The following is a 23,628-nucleotide window of genomic DNA, read 5'->3' on the forward strand; positions in this document are numbered from 1 at the left end:
TTTTTGTACATACCTGAGTTTGACCTCAGGAAATACTAACCATTCCTTTAGCACTTAGAACAAGGACAGTTTAAGTTTGGTCTGGGAATTAATGTAATGAAGGCAAAATATTTCCTACCCCACCTTACAAACTAAAGAAATGGCCTCCAATGGAGATTCTAGGAGCAAATGCCACTTGCTTTCTGAGTCAGTTTGACCTACTAAGAATTCCTGTTATGGATTACTTCAATATTCAAACATTTCTTTAAATTCAATTCTTGAAATTTCTTGCCACTTTTCGTGTTTTGAATTGAAGATTTCAAAAAGCCAAATGAGCCCGTGCTTAATGGACATGACATAACAATCGCTGCCAGCTCACAGGGACAGAGGCAGAAACAGGGAAAGCTCAGTCCACGCTGCAGGTGCAGGAAGCAGGTAACAACCTTGAGTTACTCTATCAAATTTCAAGGCTTGGAGTTCCCAGATTTCCCAAGAAGACAGTGATAGAGGCCACAACCAAAGGCTCATCTCAAGTTACCAACTCTGCAGGTGAGAACAGGAAAGCTCTGTGGTTCAGCCATTTCTAATGTAAAACAAGGGTTCTGTTAGTCACCAGGAAACAGAACCAACAAAACAGATTAATCAAAGAAACAGAAAATACATTATTCCTTTTAGAAATTCTTAAAATTTGAATGTGCCCTTAATTTAGCCTAGGCAGTGAGAATTTCTTGAGTGTGTATGTGTGGTTTGCATTTTAAACTTTTTGGAGCTTATCCAGATCCTACTTCACATACAAATCCAGGATTGCCCTTTAAGGATGTCCTGCACAGAACTTACTACTCGTAATTTTAAGTAAAAATTGACAAGGAATGCTTTTCCAGCCCAGTAGGAGTCAGCTATGTGCACGTCACCAGACTTGGAGGAAACCCATTTAACCCTCCTATTTTCTTCTGCAAAGTTGAAAAAGCTGCAGTTGGGAGGGACCCTTCAGATAGCTCTGGTGGCTCGTTCTGTTCCTTTTGGAGTTGACCTATGCATGTGTTGGAAGAAAAAATAAAATCATCATATTGTCTCCTTTCAGACTGTTTAAATTACAGGAAGAAGCAGCTTTAAGAGAAAGTAAGTTTTGTTTTCTTTCCCTTAATGTTTCCTACATGTTTTTTATGTGATGTTTTGGCTTCTTGAGTACAAGAAATTCCTGTAAACTTTCTAGTGACTGCATATGAGGAAACTTATACTTGGCAGATAAGTATAGATCTTGAAGTTTCTTAGAAACTTTTTAAAAGCCATTTGAGCCAACAGTTATCAAACTTTATATGCTGAGCTGTTCAGATTTCTCATTTTGATGATATGCATGTGGAAGCAATATAGTGTCCAGCTAACTCTGGAGCTGCCTCCTGAATTCTGAAAATAGTCTTTATTCACGAGGCATAGTTTCATTGTCATAAAGGGGTGGCGGGTTTCGTTTGACTTAATTTACTTGAATGACTAATTTTATCACTGAGGATTATGGTGGATTTATGTATCCAGAGCACACTTAGAAGTCTTTTACATATTTTAAGTGTGATTCCTATTTTCAAGAAAAATCTGCCTACTTTCCAGTAGCAGGCATAGAGACAATTCCTAATTTTAGGTGTTCTAAGATTAAATTAAAATGTCTTTTTGTCTAGCCCACACATATATAATATGCTTCATGTATCTAAAGCATTGCTTCCTGAAACTGAGGTAGTGTTACTTAAGCAAAAGCATGTATCCCATGTTTATGCTTCCTCCTTCACTATTTTACACCCTCTTTTGTGTCTATCACCCATTTGAAAACCAAATGCAACGTCTCGGTTATCAATTTGGGTTTCAGGATTGTGGAAACTATAAAAAAAGTCATTAATAAAATGCATAATTTTTATAAGTAAAATGTGTAAGAAAACCCTCAAGTCATTTAGCCTTCATTTCACATCCATAATATGGCATTCTAGCATTTTTATTAGCAAAGTATATGGATTAAAATACAACACAAATATTGCAAACATATGTCATACAAGAGAATTCTTAACATATTTATTGTGATTTATGCCTAAATCCATAATCCAAATTGCTTGATGGGGAAGGTAAACTCTGATGTCTGTTTTCTACGCTTGTTCTATTTATTCCCACATGTTATCATTAGTTGCCAATTCTGGGGCCGTTCTACCTAAACAAGAGCAGCAGGCTTGTGTTTTAATGTAACATCACCTCACTGACAAGTTTACCTCTTATTTTTATTATACTTGCCAACAACATTTTGAGTAAAGCTGGATTAATTTGGGTTCCTTAGACAAGCCTAATAACTTTCTACTATATAATATTGAAAATAAATGGTTTTCTAGAATATGTTAGAGAAACCTTGATTTGTTTTTTTGTTTTCAATCTAGGAAATGTGATCTCTTTAGAATTGAAAACCAGATACTTGGGTTCACATGGGAAGCTCTGAGTCAGATGTCAGTTAAACAATCTTGCATTTCCATGTTCTTGTAAATTGTCTTTTTCCTGTCCTATTGTCATCATTTTTCTTTACCTTTTGGTACCCTCAGAGGGCTGGAGGGAGGGGAAGAGGAAAGAGGGGGGAAACCTCTTCCTGCCATAATACCTTGAATTCCTCCAAAATGATCATCTTGAGCATTTTATCTATCCTACATCTTTGGGATTATAGATCTTCTTAATATAATAGGACTAGAGGCCTGGTGCACGAAATTTGTCCACGGGGTGACCCTCAGCCCAGCCTGCACCCTCTCCAATCTGGCATCCCTCTCACAATCAAGGACTGCTGGCTCCCAACTGCTCACCTGCCTGCCAGCGTGATCACCCCCTAACCACTCCCATGCCAGCCTGTTTGCCCCTAACTTCCCTCCTCTGCCGGCCTGGTCACCCCTAACTGCCCTCCCCTGCAGGGTTGATTGCCTCTAACTGCCCTCCATTGCAGGCCTGGTGCCTCCCAACTGCCCTCCCCTGCTGGCCATCTTGTGGTGGCCATCTTGTGTCCACATTGGGGCAGGATCTTTGACCACATGGGGGCAGCTATATTGTGTGTTGAAGTGATGGTCAACCTGCATATTACTCTTTTATTAGCCTGGTGCACGGGTGGGGGCCAGCTTGTTTGCCCTGGTGTCCCGGATCAGGGTGTGGGTTCTCTTGGGGCTTGGGGCAGCCTGAGCGAAGGGCCTGTGGTGGTTTGCAGGCCAGCCATGCCCCCTGGCGACCCAAGCGGAGGCCCTGGTATCTGGAATTTATTTGCCTTCTACAATTGAAACTTTGTATCCTGGAGCATAGCCAAGCCTCCTGCTTGCTCCATGGCCAGCAGCCATTTCTGTTTGGATTTGTTTACCTTCTATAATTGAAACTTTGTAGCCTTGAGTGGAGGCTTAGGCCGGCCAGGGCAGGGGAAAGCTTGGCTTCTTCTATTGGAAACCCAAACCTTCCTCCTACTTTCTCCGTGGCTGTAGCCATCTTGGTTGGGTTAATTTGCATACTCACTCTGATTGGCTGGTGGGCATGGCTTGTGGTGTAGCAGAGTTAGGGTCAATTTGCATATTACTCTTTTATTAGGTAGGATCAATGGACCCTCTTCTCAGAAAAGCCCATTGCAAATAGATATTTCATTGACATTTCTGGGATTGAGAGACTCCTGAAATCTGTCCTTGAGTATTCTCTGTAGTCCTTATCATGAACCACTATTCTCCATGAAGCCATACAACTCAGCTTCAAACACATCCTGGGGCAGTGGGTTCACCAACTTGCCAAAAGGCTTGGGGATGAAGTATGCCTAAACTGTTTCTCTACACTTCCCTCACCTGAGGACAGGTAAGGTTTAGGCCAGAATTATAGCTAAAGATGAAGTTCAAAGGTTAACAACTTCAAAGCAGGTTCTTATTTAATTCATGGTCACCCTTGTTCTGGGCATGTCATGGAAAGAACAGCGGAAGATTTTGTGGAAACAAGGCTTAGAATGGAAGGTGAGAGTGTTGTGCCTCTAAAGGCCTCAGAAAGTGAAAAGGATGGCTGTAGCGGACCTCCCTGTTTCTCTGGCCATCCTCCTGAATCCCTGTGCCCACCGAATAGTGGTTTGGAAGACAAAAGGGAAGATCTACACTAATGCCCATTATCTTATACCCTCCACTTCAGGGATCGCAATCTCTCATTTTTCCTTCTGTATTGTCTCCTTCCATCATCAGCATTTAACCATGTTCAAAATTTCCTATCTTGAAAAGCGTCTTCATTATTGAGCTTCTCCAGTGACCCTCATTCCTCAGCCTCACAGATGAATCTCTTAAAGAACCTCCACTTCCTCAGCCGGCACTTCTCAATCTACTGCACTCTGGCTTTAGTGCTCATCAGTTTCCCTCGGTGCTCATTGAGGTCATCAATTACTAGTGCATTGCTAAGTCCAGCAGCCATTTCTCATTCTCTATCTATTTGGTGTCTCAAAAGCATTTTACCCTATTCTCTACTTTCCCCATCTTGAAACACCCTTTACCCAGGATATCCATGATAACAAACTCCCAGGTTTCCTCCACCTCTTGGACCACTATTCTCAGTCTGTTTTGCAGAGTCCCCTTCTCCCCTACTTTCTAGACTCCCTTTCTCTTTCTTGGCAATTGCATTGCTTCACTTATCATCCATTCCATATGCTTATGAATCCAAAATTTTTATGTCTATCTTTTCTGAGCTACAGATCTAATTCTGCTGAGTACAGGACTGCCCAGAGCAGGCTTGGACCCCAGTGAATACAATGAGGAAGGGGGGTCGGGGACATCAGAGACAAGGCAGGAAAATGTTTTTATTGATTTCAGAGAGGAAGAGAGAAGGAGAGAGAGAGACAGAAACATCAATGATGAGAGAGAATCATCGATCAGCTGCCTCCTGCATGTCCTACACTGGGTATTGACCCCACACTGGGGATCGAGCCCACAACCCAGGCATATGCCCTGACTGGGAATCGAACCGTGACCTTCTGGTTTATAGGTCAACACTCAAGCACTGAGCTACCCTGGACGGGCCAGGGAACATTTTTGACATGGGATTTGCCATAGGGCCACTTCCAAAATGCCCAAGTAACTTACATGGTTTCTCTGCCCCATCTCTTTAACTCCCAGCTGATCAGCTCTGCTTGGCTGTCCCTCAGTCCTCTCAAATGTTATCCTTTTTTAAATCTAAAAGTAATTTTATTATTTCCCTCTCCTAATCCCACTCTACTTCTTTCAGGTATATTCTTGGATAGTAAATGACACCACGATGCAACCAGAAACTTAGGGTGAATAACTCTTCTCCTTCAATCATACATCCAAAGAATCTCTGAGTTCTGTGGGCACCCTTGTGCATTCACCTACTTCTCTCCTTTGTCACTGCCACCGCCCAATTTCGGGCTGCTATTTCCCTTTACTTGTCTAGGAGTAGCTTTTCACTGGCCTCCCTGCATCCAGAATTGCCCTCTTCTGCATTCCAAGTATCGAAGCCAGAGTGACTGACCTAAAACAACTGGTCTAAAACCACTTGATTTTGCCAACCTCTTACTTCAAATCTTTCCCTGACTCTCCACAGGCCTTCTGATAATAACCAGATTCCTTCTCCAGGTTAAGGAGAAGTAGCACAGTGGGTTATAGCCGACCTCTTCTACTTTGAAGGTGCTCAGGAACCAGCTCAGGGTCTTTGTAAAAATGCAGATTCTGGTTCTGTAGATCTGGGTTGGGCTGGCACCGATGTTTTTACATTTGTAATAAGCTCCCAAATGATGCTGATAATGGGCCATACTTTTTTAAAAAATATATTTTATTGATTTTTTTACAGAGAGGGAGAAGGATAGTTAGAAACATCAATGAGAGAGAAACATCGATCAGCTGCCTCCCACACGCCCCTTATTGGGAATGTGCCCGCAACCAAGGCACATACCCTTGACTGGAATCGAACCTGGGACCATTCAGTCTGCAGGCCAATGCTCTATCCACTGAGCCAAATCTGTTAGGGCTGGACCATACTTTTTATGCCAAATTGGTTGAAGCTCAGATCTCAATTGTGTCACTCACTAGGTCTGGGAACTTAGAAAGGTCACTAGCCTCTGTGTCTAGTTTTCCTTGTATATAAAGTGATCATAATGGTGTACCTTCTTCTTAGGTTTGTTTTGGAAAATAAACATGTTATATTAAAATTACTTGCAACAGAATAAGTGTTAAGTACTAGTTATTATTACTAGTTAAGATATTTTTAAGCACAAACTGCTTTACTTTATTTTATTTTTTTTATTTAATAAATCTTTATTGTTCAGATTATTACAATTGTTCCTCTTTTTCCCCCCATAGCTCCCCTCCACCCGGTTCCCACCCAACCCTCTGCCCTCACCTCCCCCCCACTGTCCTCATCCATAGTTGTACGATTTTTGCCCAGTCTTTTCCTGCACCCCCACACCCCTTTCCCCCCAAGAATTGTCAGTCCACTCCCTTTCTATGCCCATGATTCTACTATATTCACCAGTTTATTCTGTTCCTCAGATTTTTTATTCACTTGATTTTTAGGTTCACTTGTTGAGAGATATGTATTTGTTGTTCATAATTTTTATCTTTACCTTTTTCTTCTTCCTCTTCTTAAAGAATACCTTTCAGCATTTCATATAATACTGGTTTGGTGTTGATGAACTCCTTTAGCTTTTTCTTATCTGTGAAGCTCTTTATCTGCCCTTCAATTCTGAATGATAACTTTGCTGGGTAGAGTAGTCTTGGTTGTAGGTTCTTGCTATTCATCACTTTGAATATTTCTTGCCACTCCCATCTGGCCTGCATAGTTTCTGTTGAGAAATCAGCTGACAATCGTATGGGTGCTCCCTTGTAGGTAATTAATGCTTTTCTCTTGCTGCTTTTAATATTCTCTCTTTGTCTTTTGCCCTTGGCATTTTAATTATGATGTGTCTTGGTGTGGTCCTCTTTGGATTCCTTTTGTTTGGGGTTCTGTGCGCTTCCTGGACTTGTAAGTCTATTTCTTTCACCAGGTAGGGGAAGTTTTCGGTCATTATTTCTTCAAATAGGTTTTTAGTATCTTGCTCTCTCTCTTCTGGCACCCCCATAATTCAGATGCTGGTACGCTTAAAGTTGTCCCAGAGGCTCCTTACACTATCTTCAAATTTTTTTATTCTTTTTTCTTTTTGCTTTTCCAGTTGAGTGTTTTTTGCTTCTTTGTATTTCAAATCTTTGACTTGGTTCTTGCGGGCCTCTAGTTGGCTGTTAGGTCTCTGTATAATATTTTTTATTTTAGTCAGTGTATGTTTAATTTCTGTTTGGTCCTTTTTCATATCCTCGAGGGTCTCACTAAATTTATCAGCCTTTTCTAGGAAATTCTTGAAAAACCTTATAACCGTGATTTTGAACTCTATATCCAGTCATTTGCTTGCCTCCATTTCTTTCATTTGTGATGTTTCTTTGCCTCCGCATTTTCGCTGCTTCCCTGAGTTGATAGAGTGGCTTTGTGTGCTAGGTGTCCTATAGGACAACTAAAAGACAAAACGAACATCATCCAGAACCACAGGAAAGCTGGCTCAGCCTCCCCAGTTACCTGAGGTGGACACTCTTGGTGCACCCCTTTGTGGACTGTGTGCACAGCCTTGTTGTAGTTAAGCCTTGATTGTTGTTGGTATCACTGGGAGGAATTGACCTCCAGGCCAATTGGCTGTGAGGATCAGCTGTGTCTACGTTGGGAGAACTTCTATGCTGGAGACACCCTTATGAGACAAGACTTGCAAAATTGCAAAAGCCTCTGTGCTCAGCTTTGATGGGCTGGAGTCTCTGGGCAGAGCAGACAGCCTTGACTTCCCATCAGCCCTGCCCTATAAGGCCCCTGGGTCTCAGTGTCTCTTGGTAATCGCTGCAAGCACCTCTGAGAGAAAGCCGCCCTTGAGTTTTTCCCGCTACCAGACAGTCCAGTTTCTCCCCGAATGAGTCTGGGTTCCCAGAGTCTCCCCTGGAACTGGAGTTCAGCGCAGTCAGGAGCTTCCATCTCTCTTCCACTTGAGAAAGGCAGCCATGCACTCAATTGCCCGCCCTCTCCACGTGCGCATCTCCATACCTCAGCCTTTTGCAGCTCCTCTGAGTTTCAATGTGCTTTTCTCTTTTCTTCTAGTTGTAGACTTTCCACTCAGCCAGCTTTCCTGTGGTTCTGGATGATGTTCGTTTTGTCTTTTAGTTGTAGTTTTGAAATTGTTGTGCGAGGCAGCAGTTTAGGTGTTTACCTATGCCACCATCTTGTTTTCTCCCAAACTGCTTTTTACTAGTTAAGATCTTGAGTAATTTAGCCTCTACATCCTTCTCCAAGCCACACACACACACACACAGTCTACTAATTAATAGAAATAAATGCATGCCATTATCAAAAATCCACCTGGGAAATTGATACATGAAATCCGAAAATCTTATAAACTATAACCTAAAGAAAAAATAGATAACAAGGTAAATTCCCAAAAGCATTTAAAACAAGAATTAATGGTTATTCTGATAAACATAATTAGAATATTTATTGTTATGTTTTGTTTTATTAACCGAGAGCTTAGGAATGATGCTGTTCATTCCTTCATTTTATTTTTATTAAGTTTTAAACTACAGAGCTAGCACAACCAGAGAATAAGTTAACATCATGGTTAATAAAAGCTTATCTATCTACATACGTATACCAGTTTCTCTTTCTTCTCCCTTCCCCCCACTTATACAGTACAACAGATTAAAGAATAAAACCACCTTTATTGGAACAGGTGTGTGGTTTTGAAATTTCCAATTAAATCATGTGCCCCTCCTTTCAGAGTTCTAAGACAATTGCAAAATAGACACAGGTGTCATATCTGGATCAATTTGTCATCAATTGTATTATTGTTAAAGCTGGATTGGAAAACAAAGCCTTTTCTAAAGACTGCACCACCCAGCCTGATCCCAGCAGCTTATTCCCAGGGGTGTGTGTGTGTGTGTGTGTGTGTGTGTGTGTGTGTGTGTGTAGAGAGGGGGCAGTTAGAACAACTTGTACCCCTGCAGCACTCCTGGTGGGGGTGGGCAGCTGCAGGGGGCTCCCTCCAGGGAGGGGAGCAGAGTTTTGGGCCCCTGCACTAGCATTTCCACTCAAGTGAGGGGGAGTAACACTTTGCCCAGTTACTTATCACTCCTCAGTGGAGTAGAATCAGTGAGCCCAAAGGAGGGACATTGTATCCCCAATACTTTCAAAAGAGAGAGAATTTTTTTTAATGACAAGTATAGAAATCTGGGGGAAATGAGAGGTTCTCTCATATAATTATTTTAAGTATTCATCTTTTAAAATTTTTTTAATTATTTTTTTTCAATTACAGTTTATATTCAATATTATTTTGTATTAGTTTCAGTGTACAGCACAGTGGTTAGACAATCACATACTTTACAAAGTGTTTCCCCTGCTATTTCATATAGTTTTTAATTTAAAAAATTCCTGGTTTCTTATAAATTTATCATCAGTATAAATTGTTGAAATGCCAAGTAGGAGAGATTTTAGTTGACAGCGTACATCTCAGACCTACTCTTACAGTGTGCCCTTCAGTTGGCCCAGAAGAAAACACAGTGAACTAAATATATCCATAGCAATGTGTAGCTGCGTTTCTAAGGCTCTGACAGGTAAAAGTATTGTGTTTCATATGTGGCCTTCCCATTATCCATGTACGAAACGCTGCCCTCCCGGCGTGGCCCCTCCAACCCCACCAGCAGTGCTCTCTGCTGTGGCCCACCCCCCTTGTCATGCTGTTTGACCACTTGCACAGGTCTGTGGACTCCCCAATGCTTAGGAACCTCCCCCCTCCTTCCTTAGAGACTTTTTTTTCAAGTTATAGCTCCAGAGGAAGCTTTACCTGAAGTTTTCTAGAAATATTCTAAAATTTCCAGAGCACCCTATGCATATGTTCATACATGTCCGTATGTCCTCTCCCTTTCTTCCCTCACCCCCTTCCACCCACAATATTTACTGAGTGCCTGTGGAAGCTTATTGTTGAGCGGGAATGATTATTTAGGGCTAATGGGCCGTATGTGTGCTCAAGCACCAAGGGCCACGAGAGTTTACAGCCAGGGTCCTAATCTGGTGGAAGAGCGACTGAGTGAAGAAATTACTTGTGAGTCTCTCCCATGCTGGCATGAGCACTTCCCATGGGAAGATAACTGGTCTCACCTGCCAAGCCCCGTGGATGGCCCAAAGCTGGCATTTGAGAGCTCTTTTGTGAAACCCACAGAACCACGGTCCACTGTGTTCAGAGCGCTAGCGGCTTACGCTGTTGAGATTAAAGGTAAAAGGGAGCCAGGCCCAGCCCGATGACAGCCTGTGAAAGCTCAGGAGCTTGGAGCATGTGCGTCACAGAAAGTGGCATGATTCAAAGGCTGGGTGGGCCTCTATGTATAAAATGGAAAGGAAGCGACTGTTTGGCTCTAAACCTTTAATATCCTATCACCAGACATCTGACCTTCTTCTTCCTGCATTCACTCAATATTCACTTGTGCCAGGCTCTGTTTTAGGTGCCAGGGACACAGCCCTGAACAAGGCCGGAAAGGTCTCTGCTCCCGTGTGTGTGACATGTTCCTATGCCTTAAAAATCCACACACGGAGTGATGCTTAGGGTGAACACTTAAAAAACACTAAAACGTATTTGTCAGCGCACACTGTGAACATTTGGTTTCCAAGAGAAGAGCAGATTGCCCTCTTTCCTTGACACGCCAAGCCAGCACAAACAACCCGAGAGCGACACATTGTGATTCCCAATAAAACACAACTATAAAAACACAACTGCTGAGTGAAAGCTGTGAGTACTCACTACAATCACTTTCCTTTGACGGATGCTGAGGACCAACTTTGTCTGAATCTCTGGGACTGGGAACTGATAAAAATTAAATTAAAGCTGTTTTTAAATATCACCATGTGACGCTTTAAATGGTCACTCTCCATCACAACAAACGTGATCTAAATATATCCATAGCAATGTGTGGCTGAGTTTTTAAAGCTCTGACAGGTGAAAGTATTGTGTTTCATATGTGGCTTTTCTTCCCCAATCCACGGTAAACCAAGAATAACTACAGTCAACAAAACCCTATAGAAATTGAGTAGCCTTGAATGTCGCAGGGGCCATGTTCTTGCTTTTGAGCAAGGGTCCTCAAACTACGGCCCGCGGGCCACATGCGGCCCGCCGAGGACATTTATCTGGCCCGCCGGGTGTTTTTGCCGCCGCTGCCTGTCCTGCTTAGCAACCGACTTAGCAGTGTGCATAGGAATTTGTTTTTTTTAACTATAGTCCGGCCCTCCAATGGTCTGAGGGACAGTGAACTGGCCCCCTGTTTAAAATGTTTGAGGACCCCTGCTTCTGAGGATACTTGGTTCATTTTTACAGCTAGTGGCAGCCCGGCTTCAGGCATGGAAGGAATCTCTCTGTTCATGCATGTGAGGCTGTTACCTGGTCAGCAATTAAAACCTGGAGTGCCAGATAGCAATAAAGAGAGGGTTTCTATCTTTTTCTTTTCTTTTCTTTTCTTTTCTTTTCTTTTCTTTTTTTTTTTATTTTTTTTTTTTTTTGAAAAATCACAGCAGGAACTTAAGCGGTCATCCCATACAAGTTTTTTGCCCATTTATATATATGAAAACAACATCAAGAAAAGGCCCCTGTTAGGAGCCTGGAAATATGAATTTGGGGTGAAGTTTTTTCACTAACCACTTTATCAGCTTAAAAGAAAAGCAACAACTCAATTTGCCCTTCAGTTTTTCTCACTTCTTAGATGAGAGAAACAAGACAATTTCAAAAGTCCCTCCCAGCTCCTACATTTAGTGATTCTGTGAGAGTGGACCTAGATCAGAAGCATGTTTTATTTTTTAAAATATGTTTTTATTGATTTCAAAGAGAAAGGGAGAGAGAGAGAGAGGTAGCAACATCAATGATGAGAGAGAATCATTGATCCGCTGCCTCCTGCACGCCCCATATTAGGGATCAAGCCTGCAGCCAGGGCATGTGCCTTGACTGGAAATTGAACCATGACCTCCTGGTTCATAGGTTGCCATTCAACCACTGAACCATTCCAGCCCAGCCGGGCAGAAGCATCCTTTTATAGCAAAGAAAAATGATCAAAATGACAGTGGGACCGGGAGGCTTTATTTCTAAATAGCTTCCTGTCTTCATAGGAGATTCCTTTTTCTGATTTTCCCTACAAGTTTCTTCTGTGCTTCCCCTTCTACCTCCTTTCTCTCATCTTCCTTAAGATTTAATTTTTTTAGTAACCTATTACAGAAAAGACTGACTGTGCCACCAATATATTGAAGTGCAGAAGTCAGTTCCTTCTTTCTCCTTGAGAAAATGAGGTCACACAGAGCAAACCTGAGAAACAAATTATTCAAAGTTATGGTAAATGTAAGATTCTTTCAATGATTCACCAAACTGTCATCCACTTTGGCCAATCTTAAAGAAAAGATCACTTTTATTTAATATTCTGGTCCTAAATAGATCACCATTTACAAACTATTAATCTAGTTTATAAAGAGCTTGTCACAGTTTCTTTTGATTACCAATGTGGATATTTTCTATTAAGTATTTACAAAATTTTATTTAGAAGATAGATTCCACTTTTCTGAATTTTTTAGGCAAGGAATATTAGCTGATTCATACCCTCTTGGGAATTTAGTTTCAATCTGTGTAAAATGAAGAGTTGACACTGATACATCTCTTCTACTTCTTATGTGCTATGATCAAGAACAAGAGATTCAGGAGAAATAAATTTAGTCTTTTGATTTGTGTTGATTTTGTTTAACTTAAAAAATAGGCCACACATTCATTTCATGCAAAATTCAAAAGCTATAAAAGGACACATAGTCCCACTCCCTTCCCTGTCCCTTCATCACATGCTCTGCAAGAGGGACCAGGAGGTTTTAAGCTCAATGTCAGTTCATGAGAAGCCCAGTTTAGTTTTGATCAATACCAAATATTACAGCACTGTTAAGATAAAAATTATATATTTTTTAAAATTTTCATCACTATCCTGTACCATTACTTTAATTCCTGTATACTCTCCTTCTCAGCAATGTTTATATTTAAGTAACTCATAATAGTTTTTAAGGTATTTCGATATGCATCATCTCATTTGCTCTAAAGTACCATCTATAGAGATAATTTAAAATATTCTACCTTGCAAGGCAGAATATAAATGTCATGGGGTTTTTTTGTTTGTTTTTTTGTTTTGTCTTGTTTTACAATATACATATTTAGATGCTGCCAAAATGCTTAATGGGATGCTGGTAATGGAGTGGTTTTATAAAGTGTTACTGTGACCTGTCCCCAAAAAGCATGAAAATGACCAACAGACATAAGAATTTGGAGTCTGATTATAAATTGATGCGTATGACAGGGGTACATATGCCTTATGACCAGCCATTAGTGATAAGCTGCTGGACCTCACAGAAGTTCCTGGGATTGCCCTCTCCACCCCCAGGTCTGTGATGGGCCAGGGAATGCTCCTTCTATCAAAAGTCCAACTCAGCCAGTGTGGCTCAGTGGTTGAACATCAGCCTGTGAACCAGAGGTCTCAGTTTGATTCCTGGTCGAGGTACATGCCTGGGTTGCAGGCTTGATCCCCAGTGGGGATTGTGTGGGGGATGGTTAATCAATGATCAACATCATTTATGTTTCTATCTCTCTCCCGCGCCCTTCCTCTCTGAAATCAATTATATATATATATATGTGTGTGTGTGTGTGTGTGTGTGTGTATCCTATCTAATAAAAGAGTAGTATGCAAATTGACTATCACTCCAACACACAAGATGGCTGCTCCCATGTGGACACAAAATGGCCACCACAAGATGGCCAGCAGGGGAGGGTAGTTGGGGGGGACCCAGGCCTGCAGGGGAGAGCAGTTGGGGGCAAACAGGCTGGCAGGGGAGCAGTTAGGCATCAATCAGGCTGGCAGGGGAGTGGTTAGGGGGTGATCAGGCTGGCAGGCAGAAGCAGTTAGGGGCAATCAGGAAGGCAGGCAGGCAAGCAGTTGGGAGCCAGCAGTCCTGGATTGTGAGAGGGCAGTCAGACATCCCTCGAGGGGTCCCAGATTGGAGAGGGTGCAGGTTGGGCTAAAGGACACACACCCCCGTGCACGAATTTCGTGCACCGGGCCTTTAAATATATATATTTAAAAGTCCAGCTCTTCCCTCTCTAGCCCTCTACAGGCTCAGCAGGTGAACACTACTATTTTTTTTAATTGATTTTAGAGAGGGGGAGAAACAGAGAGAGAGAGAGAGGAGTTGATTTGTTGTTCCACTTATTTATGCATTCATTGGTTGATTCTTGTATGTGCCCTGACCGGGGATCAAACCCACAACCTTGGTATATGGGGACCACATCTAACCAACTGAGCTACCTGGTCAGGGCCAATGACAACTAGTTTTGAAACTAAAATAGAAAGGTCCAAAGAGATAGGTAGCAAATACCTACTTCACACCTGCATCCAAATGCACTCTGCTGGTAAACTTGCAAAGAGAAAGAATACTTGTTATCATTTGACTTGGCCTTCTAGTTCAGAGGAAAAGAAAGAGGATCTGGAGCATCCTCCCTAGAAATCAAGGAAAGAATGGTCACATGGAGCATGCTAAGTGGCTTCCAGTCACGTAGGGAATCATAATGATGTCTCCCAACAGGAAATCCCAAGATTGGAGGTGCTTCCGCTTATTTTCCTGGTCTTGAGCTATCATCACTTTCAATGAAATATAAATCCTTTGAAAATTATCATCAGTTTTATTTGAGCCATTTTTCAAGGTCACCCAGTAAGTGTTGGGCACTTTCAGGCTTCAATTGAAGTACAGAAGTTAAGTAAGACACAAAGGTGGCTCTCAGTGAGCTTACATTATGATAATAAGGAATACAAGAAATCCCCAAAACATTTATAATACATCATAACACAACTTATAAACATGCCCTCAGAAACCTTAAAATTAAAAAAAAAAAACTTTTAAAGGTGAAATAGAACTTGTTGACAGACTCGCCTTAGTTCAGAAAGCCTAGAAATGAGCTCTTCTTTCATTATTGTGTTTTATGACTTTGAAGATTATAAACCAACAGAATCTATAATACCCATTAACGTCAGAACACAAGAAAGGCAATATATTACATGGTTAGACTTGGCTTCGTCTCAGGAAAAGAGGATGTGGTTGACTGTGGAATCTTATTTATTGCTCTACGTTGAATGCTTGAAAGGTCTTTCTAATGAATTTGTTTAACTGGAGTTGTCATTAGGCTAGTCATGGATTTAAAAAACTACTGGATAGATTCCATTAGATAAAGAGTACATCTATCAGTTTATATTGGTTACCTGCCAAATAAAGCACACGCTTCATTTTATTGGACAGTTTCTAATACAATCTATGTGTTTTCAGATTGCAATTGATTTGTTCCTTATATTTGAAAATGTGCTTGTTTAAGAGAAAATTATAGAAAATATTTTTTTCTTGATTCCCCTGCATTGTGAAGAGCGTGTACTTTTAGTATTTCATGATTATGTAGGGTTAAGATAAATCAACGGTACCATGATGGTTGGAGCACAGCACCTCTAAATTCCCGGATCCATGTTTAACCTGACATGCTCTCAAGCCACTGAAAATGTTTGTCATCCTCTTTCAGTAAATTAATTAAGGATTGAGTTTTCTATTCACTCCTTATGGAAGAAAATTGGACATTAAAATAAGGTGATTACAGTAATCAAGTTATAATCTCATATTGCAGGATATTGAACTCAAAAATGGAAAAAAAGTTACAAAAGATATTGTCTTTCCTCTCTGATAAAGTATATCTGCCTAGAATATTCTCCCAGACAGCATATTTTTCTTGTGATCTTGTGCACTCAGATACCTGGCCCTTGGGGGTTTTCAGCTGATTAGCATGTGTTATAGATGTGGCCCAGGTTGCAGATTTAGTCCTTCCTCACTAGACTTAGTTTTCACAATGACTAAATAAGCTTGAGTTTGCTATTAGACAGAGGGAAAGCAAGTTGAAACAGTGTTACACAGATGGATCCATGGAGCTCCCTCTCCCTGTTAAGAAAACTACTAGGGTTCCAATACTGATAGTAGTTAAGGAGCATGATGAATAAGGTGATCTTCAAATACAAAGGAAAACTGAAAACAAGCAACAAATTACACAATTACTACCCTTAAGCAATTCCATAGGGCACTTGTTGGCTTTTCCAAGAATCCAGAGTCAGGGGAAATAATTTTTGATATTTATATTAGATCTCCAGTGACCTCATAGACTCCATCTCTAGGAAATGGGGTTGATTTGGGGTATTCATATACAAGAAACACTTACCCTGCCCCTACCATAAGCTGAATCTATGCTAAATAGTTTTAGATAATTTTTATCTTTTAGTTCAGTCCTTATATGTACCAAACCCTAGCACTAAATCAGAGCCTCAAACAAGACCTTGAGGAGACTCTGAGGCAACATAGGAACTACATTTGCTCTTCCAGGATACCTTTTACAGATATAAGAAGTTTTCAAGGATATAAGGGAAGATTCGACTTATACCTACTGAAATGAGGGTGGTTCCTTTGGAATCAAGTTGTAGAGGCAAGCCAAAAAAATGGATTTTAAAAAATTTTATCTTAAAAGGCAATACTCTTTTTATCTTGTACGTTTTCATATATCCCAATGATGAAAAAAAACACCACCAGGATGGTATTAAACCTACATGTATTTTAAGAGTCCTGCTTTTAAAAAATGTCATAAAGTATACCATGTTTGATAAAATATGGTAATACTTACACATTACCGTGAACCATACCTATTTCAGTATTAACTGCCAAAATTACATGGTTCTGAATGTAATCCTTCCAAGAAAATCATACAAAGCACTTTTTTCTTTGCTTAGCATCTTCAGAACAAATTAACCACATGGAAAGCTCTAGTCAGCTGTTTCTGTTTCATGGGAGAATAATTCATCAGCTCTCAGGAGGATTCATATTTGACCTCTCCACACAAGACATCCAGCTTCCAACAAACAGGGCTTATGAATGTGTCCCTAGAGATGAATACCAAACATTCCATCACAATTCTACAGTGCTTGTTTTAGGTTATTTTTGATTGATGGCCTGAAGTTATGGCTTTACTTATTTTTAACATTGTTGAGTTTTTAAAATATCATGTGTGGGTTTGTTTGCGGGTGTTGGGTGTTTTTTTTTTTGGGGTGGGGGAGGGGAGATGGGGGTAGAGAATAGCCTCCTTCTTTAAAATGGGAACTACAGTTTTAATTGCACATGGCCCTCTTCAAGTCCAGTACACCAACAGCCAACTTTTCCATTCGTGCATCTCAATTCGTGCTGCTTATGACCCTAGAGTAGGGTCATAAGCAGCTGATATTGTTCTCATTTCACAGTTAAGGAAAGTAAGGGCCATAAAGGTTAAACAAGTTCTATAATAGTGGCTTAGTTATATGCTAACTGGTGCTAAAGCGACCAGTGCAACAATCTACAGCTCTGATTTCTAACCCAACACTCTTCTCATCTGTTATGTCTTGGGTTACAAGCAAACAACAGATAAGGAAGTACACAGAGGTCTGCTCAACTCTACCCTCAGAACCAGGAAAAGAAATGAAAGAAAATGTAATAAAAGTAGAACTTCTTTACTAGTTATTCTAACTCCTTGATATTTTCAAAATATGTGAATTTTTTAATGTTTCTGCTATAGCACATATACTTATCCCGTCTGGTCTAGTTTATACAGACTTGAGCAACTTTTTTTTTCATATATCTTAACTCCTCTACATTTTGTCAAAGTCAGTCAATCAAACAAAACTTCAGTCAAACAACCTTCAGGTAAGATCATAGATCTCAGCAGACAAAGACCTTGCAATCCTGGTAAAGAAATGGTTTGTCTCAAAGTGTCATGTACACAGACCCAGAAGGGCTCGTATAGCTTCCAGCAGAGAACTGAAGTATGTGATCAAACAGTTGCAAAACTGTTAATGAAAGCTTTTTGGTGCCACTAGTTTCAAGTAAAACCCTTTAATAATGTCAACAGATTAAGCATCTACTTCTGCTGTTTCTTTGATATCCTCCTCAGCTGGCTTTCAAAGGCATTCTAGCTGTCTTCTACTGCTGTTCTCACAAGGAAAGTAAAAGGATTCTCCTTGCCATGGGCAAGACCTTAGGGCCTTATCCTCTGTTCTCTAATATTTATTCTCAGTCCTTTAACATATCTGCCACAGATACAATAGATACAAATTAATTCACAACTCAAGTAATCATATAGCATACACATTCTTAACTCTCTTATACTTGAGCCTTTATCCTTCATTCTGTTGATTGAATCTTCTTTGCATGTATTTTCATTAGGAAAAGAGATGAGAGAAAAGTGTAGTAAAAGTAGAACTTCTTAACTAGTTATTACATTCATTTGTTTCCTCATTCATAAAGCATGTTCTGAAGACCTGCTATGCTCAGACCTGAGACACACAGATGAAATAAGCAACATCCTTACTCTCGAGGAGCTAACAAGTGAGGAAGACACACACAGGGCAAAGCAACTAACACAAAGCCTGGTGCAAGAGAAAACGGGCACCTGTATGAACTAATGAGCACAGGTATGAGAGGTATGAGAAAGTTACTGAGGGAAGGATTTTTAACTGGACTTTGACTAATGAGGAAAATCATCAGGTGGACAAACTCAGTGGAGGACAAGGAGGAGGGCATTAGAGCTCAAAGAAAAGTCACGTGCGAAGGCTCGAAGGCATAAAAGGACATAATGTTTTTAAAGAATAAGAAGTCATGAGAAGTGGCTAAAGCATAGGTGGGGTGTGTGAATGTGTTGCACAGTGTAGGGTTAGGAAAGGGATAGAGAAATAGTAGGAAAATGAGAAAAGCTAGTACAGGGTCTCTAAGCTAAGTAGAGGGTTTAGACTTTCACAAAGAAGAGCCATTGGGAGGTTTTCCACGAGGGAAGAGAGACCAAATGAATCTGAGAAAGATTTTTATTGAGCATTGTGGAGGACATTCTGGAACTCCCTGGGGATATTGAGCTTATCATCAGAGAACAGAAGTCATGTAGTAATGTGCTTGGTTCCACTCAAGAGAGTAAGACATCTTTAATAATATCTTCAGTTTGATATAAACCACTGTAATCCATCAGAGATATGTGAAGAGCCTAAATTAAGATTTAAGTGTGTTGCCCTGCTGGCGTGGCTCAGTGGTTGAGCATCGACCTATGAACCAGGAGGTCGCAGTTCTATTTCCAGTCAGGGCACATGCCTGGGTTTTAAGCTTGATCCCCAGTGTGGGACATGCAGGAAGCAGCCAATCAATGGTTCTTTCTCATCATCAATGTTTCTACCTCTCTCTCTCTCCCTTCCTCTCTGACATCAATAACAAATGTTAAGATAAAAAAGAAAAGATTTAAGGAATGCTTCTGAAGTGGAATCAATAGGATGCGTAATACCCAATAAACATGTAGGGGTGCAGTCAATGAAGGAGGAGAAGAGAATGATTGAACAGTTGCCTTAGGAGACTAGGTCAGTGGTCGGCAAACTGCGTCTCATGAGCCACGTGTGGCTTGCGAGCCACGGTTTGCCGCTCTGTTGACTAATGAGTTTGCCGACCACTGCCTTAGGGAAAAACACTTAAAAAAACATTTTAATAATGTACTAATGTCTTTAACCTGAAGTCAAAACTTCTGGGTAAGGGTAATGCCTGGCTTGGATAACTAAGCACTATCAATGGTTTCTGTAACTCTGTATATAGCATAGAGCACTATAGTTTGTTCAGTGAGGCTTCCAAAATGCTCTTGACTGGCCATCAACCCCTGCCTACCCTCAGAGCAGCAATCCTAATTATAATCCTGAATGGGAAAATGACCACGGGTAAATTCAGTTAAGTATTCAGTTAAGTATAGTTCAAATTAAGATTCTGCATCCAGTTTCTGTCTCCATCCAAGTTTGGTATATCAATCAGATATGCTTCAAAGACTTCAACATTTTGTAGTAACATTTCCCAAGAGCAATTTAATATTCCTTATGCCATTTATATTTAAATTCTTTCAAGTTCTTTCCTAAAGAAAAACAAAATCAAATTTGCTTTACAAAATCAAGGAAAGACCTGAATGGGCAATTGAAATAGTCCTGTGGCACTTTCAGATGAGCATAGCTCATGTATTTATGCAGGCAGAGTGAAGCTACTGTGAATAACCAGATGAAAATTAAGCCAGAAGTCAAACTGTACAGAACAGTGCACTTGGGCATATGTGCAAAAGTAGTGGTTATGGCATCACTTGCATATATTTAGCAAAACTTACAGAGATACAAGTAATCTTAGTTACTGTATATCCTCTATTTTAATACATGTAAACAATGTGATGATTTTACATAGTATTATCTGCCTTAATGGGAAACAAAAGGCTGTAATCAAATCAATGTAGTAATTTATAATTGATATTTACAATGAAGGTATATGGTCATTTAATTCCCTCAAGTAAATAAAATTCCTCTAAAGCACACCCACATAGACACATTGAAAACCAGAATGCCCACATTATTATCTAGTACATTTCAACTCCATTATAGGATGGAAGAGCCCTCTCATTTTTGAAACTTGCAATCTACAGCAGGAAAGTAATAGGACATGTACAGGTTGTTCTTAACTTGTGTGGTGCTCATGTATGAAGCTCGTGTATATTGGAATCATGTCCTTGCTTTGCACATTTCCATGGTAACTGAGTACTGAGAGACAGAGGGAGAACTTTATTGTTTCCTCCCGTCTCTTGCATCTCAAATGGTCCCCCTCAGCAGTCGACCCTTTGCATCAGCCTACAGCCTCCTGGATCTTCCTTGTCTGGACAATTTCCATGCCTACCATCAGCTCCCAAAACCCTTCTCTGGTCATGCTACACACATCTGGATTATTTCTCTGTTGACAAACATAAGGAAAGGATATATTACTTCTACTTATTTATCATCCTCTTATTTTAAAAACTCTTTAGAAATTAAAATATGACATGTAGAAAAGAATATCTCTAATATATGTAAAGTATAAGAAATTACAATTTGACTTAAGAAATTAAACACTTCCTATATATTTGAAGCTATCTACCAATTTTGTAATCTTTTTTGTTGTTTCTTCATTTTATAATATACTAAAAACCTTGCAAAGTGGAATTACTTAGGGAGTTCCCAGTTCTGAGGGGCTATCTTCAGGGTGCTATTCTACACATCTAAGGTTAAATAAGTATCATGATGAAAATGACATTTTTCATATTAAGTGATAAAAGTTAGAAGTATATGCCCTATTTCACTATTAAGAGATAAACACTTCATCACTGTAAATGAGAATAAAACTTTCATTTTAAAGTCTTTCAAGGGAATCAGCTCTATTTCCTCCTGTCTCCACTCCCTCAGTAACATATTGAGTGTACTTGTACTCACGAGGAAGGGGCATTTCTGGGAAATTAATCAAATACAGAATTCAATGTTCCTTGCAGATAGATAATTTTGGGATGTTCCATTGGGAACTTTCTAGTCTGAATTTTCATATTCCTTGGGGAAAGACTCACATGTTCCAAATCCTCGGTGTTTCCTCTATTAGTGAAGAACACTATAGCAAAACTACTATATACAGAATCAATGTATATGCAGCAAGACACTCTGCTGGAAATGTCATTAAAATGAAAGAAGGAAAAATGTGTTGGAATACAATTTAAATGTAGCAAATAAAAACTAGCATGTATAATGCTGTAAAATGCATTATACTAATTAATTTACCTTCTGATTTAGCTAAAATTAAAAAAAATTCTGAGATGGAAATTTAAAAAATATTCATAGCTCTTAATATGTTCTAGTAAATCCAGAAATGACAAATCTCACTTAAGAATAAAATCAGTGCTACTGCTTTTGATGACAATGAGAAACACATGTTCAAGGCCTAATTAAATCCTTTGACATCTTTATGTTTTGTTCTTTAATGTTTTCCTAGATTTATAAAATAACTCGAATTCTTATTCTGGCTTTGGCTTTAGATTTCATATCAGTGTTTCATCCTGTAAGATGCTGCTGCTGCTGCTGCTATTTATTTGTTCTATATATATGTTAGTTTAGCCCTAAAGCCTAAAGAAGGCTATGGCTCTTCCTATCATTTATGCTTTTATCTGCACTTCTGCATCTGGGCAATTGCTCAACTGCAGTCACAAAGACCTGGTGCTTGGACTGCATCCTACCAACTGAAGAGTTTTATTTGGTCATCTTGGTATTGGGGTGGGCCATTTAAATGAGATGTCCAGGAAGCAAGTCATAAACAGGCTAAAGCTATAGAGCTTGGAGTCAATGGAATATTTGAAGCCACAAGTAGGTAGCATGTCCCAAAGGAGAGTATATGGTACAGGAAGATCTTAGGACTAATGTGTCCAAATCATTAGGTACCCAACAAAGATTTAAGAACTAAAAGAATGGCCTAGAAAATGTCCTGTACTTGATTAATGACTTCTATTGCAGTTTGAGTAAAAAAGACTTCTTATTTCCACGGAATTCCGCCTCTAGACCTCTCCAGCAAAAAAGCAAGTGATGACAGCTAGTGAAAGCCCTATCAACAGTTCATATTTATATCCCTGAGGTGGAACCATCCTATTTCAACACATAGCACATTCTCATTGAATGCCACCTTTAATGAATGATGAATGCAAGAGGTTTTCCACAAACTGGCTGCCCCGCTTGATGCACTTTGTTAGCAAAACACACAGGAACTGCCAGGATCGGAGAGGAGCCTTTCCCAAATCCCTCTGTGTCAGCATGGCTACCGCATTTATTCCTAAATTGGTGAATTTGCTCTTAAGAAAACACAAATTCATTTCAGTGCTTGACTCACATTGTATTGAGGCTTTATAATCTCTCTCATCAACAAAATTTGTTTTTATATACATGGATCATTTTCTTATTTACAGGATTGAAGCAAAATGACAGCTTCTCAATTTGACTGTCAATACTGCTCAGTATCACTTCTTGGGAAGAAATTTATGCTGAAGGATGGCAATCCATACTGCCTCAAATGTTATGATCGCGTCTTTTGTAACTATTGTGAGGAGTGCAAAGAAGCAATTGAATCAGGTTCCAAGGTAGGTCTTCTCTCAGATCACAGGATTATTGCATATGAGCAGACAAATGCTTTGGAATGCCTCTTTTCCTTTAGTTAACTGTTAATACTCTACTGCTCTGCTACTGGGTATAAGGATCTTCAAAGTTACCATCAATCAAGCTCCAGGCACCATGCTCAGCACTATTAAATATAACATATACCTTAATCCTTGCAATGATTTTAGGAGATAGTTTAGGATGCTAAATATTGGTGCCCAAAAGTTACACCAATAAAATGTTGTGTTATTTCTGAAATCACAAGAGTATAAATAAATAAATATATAGATAATAGAATGTGTAAAGATTCAAGAATCTATTTTCTGGCTTCAAATCAGTCTCATCTCCACACCCATTGTGCGCCGATGCCTTTCTCACGTATAGCTCATTCCTCCTACAAAGCAAATTATTGCATTTTTTCTTTTTCATTTATTTTGCCTTTATTTTAGCTAGGTGGTGTTGAGATTTTTTTTTAGTTAAATCTCAAATAATAATCTATAATAATAAAAGCATAATATGCTAA

General features: G+C 39.8%; 1 protein-coding gene across 2 annotated transcripts in view; it reads left to right on the forward strand.

The window, feature by feature from the left end:
- The first annotated feature begins 334 nt into the window (after window positions 1-334).
- Window positions 335-23,628, forward strand: part of FHL5 (four and a half LIM domains 5) — a 33,759-nt gene continuing 10,465 nt past the window's right edge. The window contains exons 1-3 of one of the 2 annotated variants that reach the window (XM_008151338.3): window positions 335-528; window positions 1,061-1,098; window positions 22,919-23,089. In XM_008151338.3, the coding sequence (XP_008149560.1) occupies window positions 22,931-23,089 (159 nt within the window). In that variant the 5' untranslated portion in view covers window positions 335-528; window positions 1,061-1,098; window positions 22,919-22,930. The remainder of the gene's footprint in view (window positions 529-1,060; window positions 1,099-22,918; window positions 23,090-23,628) is intronic. The other variant, XM_028136335.2, reaches the window with a different exon arrangement.

This window comes from Eptesicus fuscus, chromosome 10, assembly GCF_027574615.1.
Source record: "Eptesicus fuscus isolate TK198812 chromosome 10, DD_ASM_mEF_20220401, whole genome shotgun sequence".
NCBI lineage: Eukaryota > Metazoa > Chordata > Mammalia > Chiroptera > Vespertilionidae > Eptesicus > Eptesicus fuscus.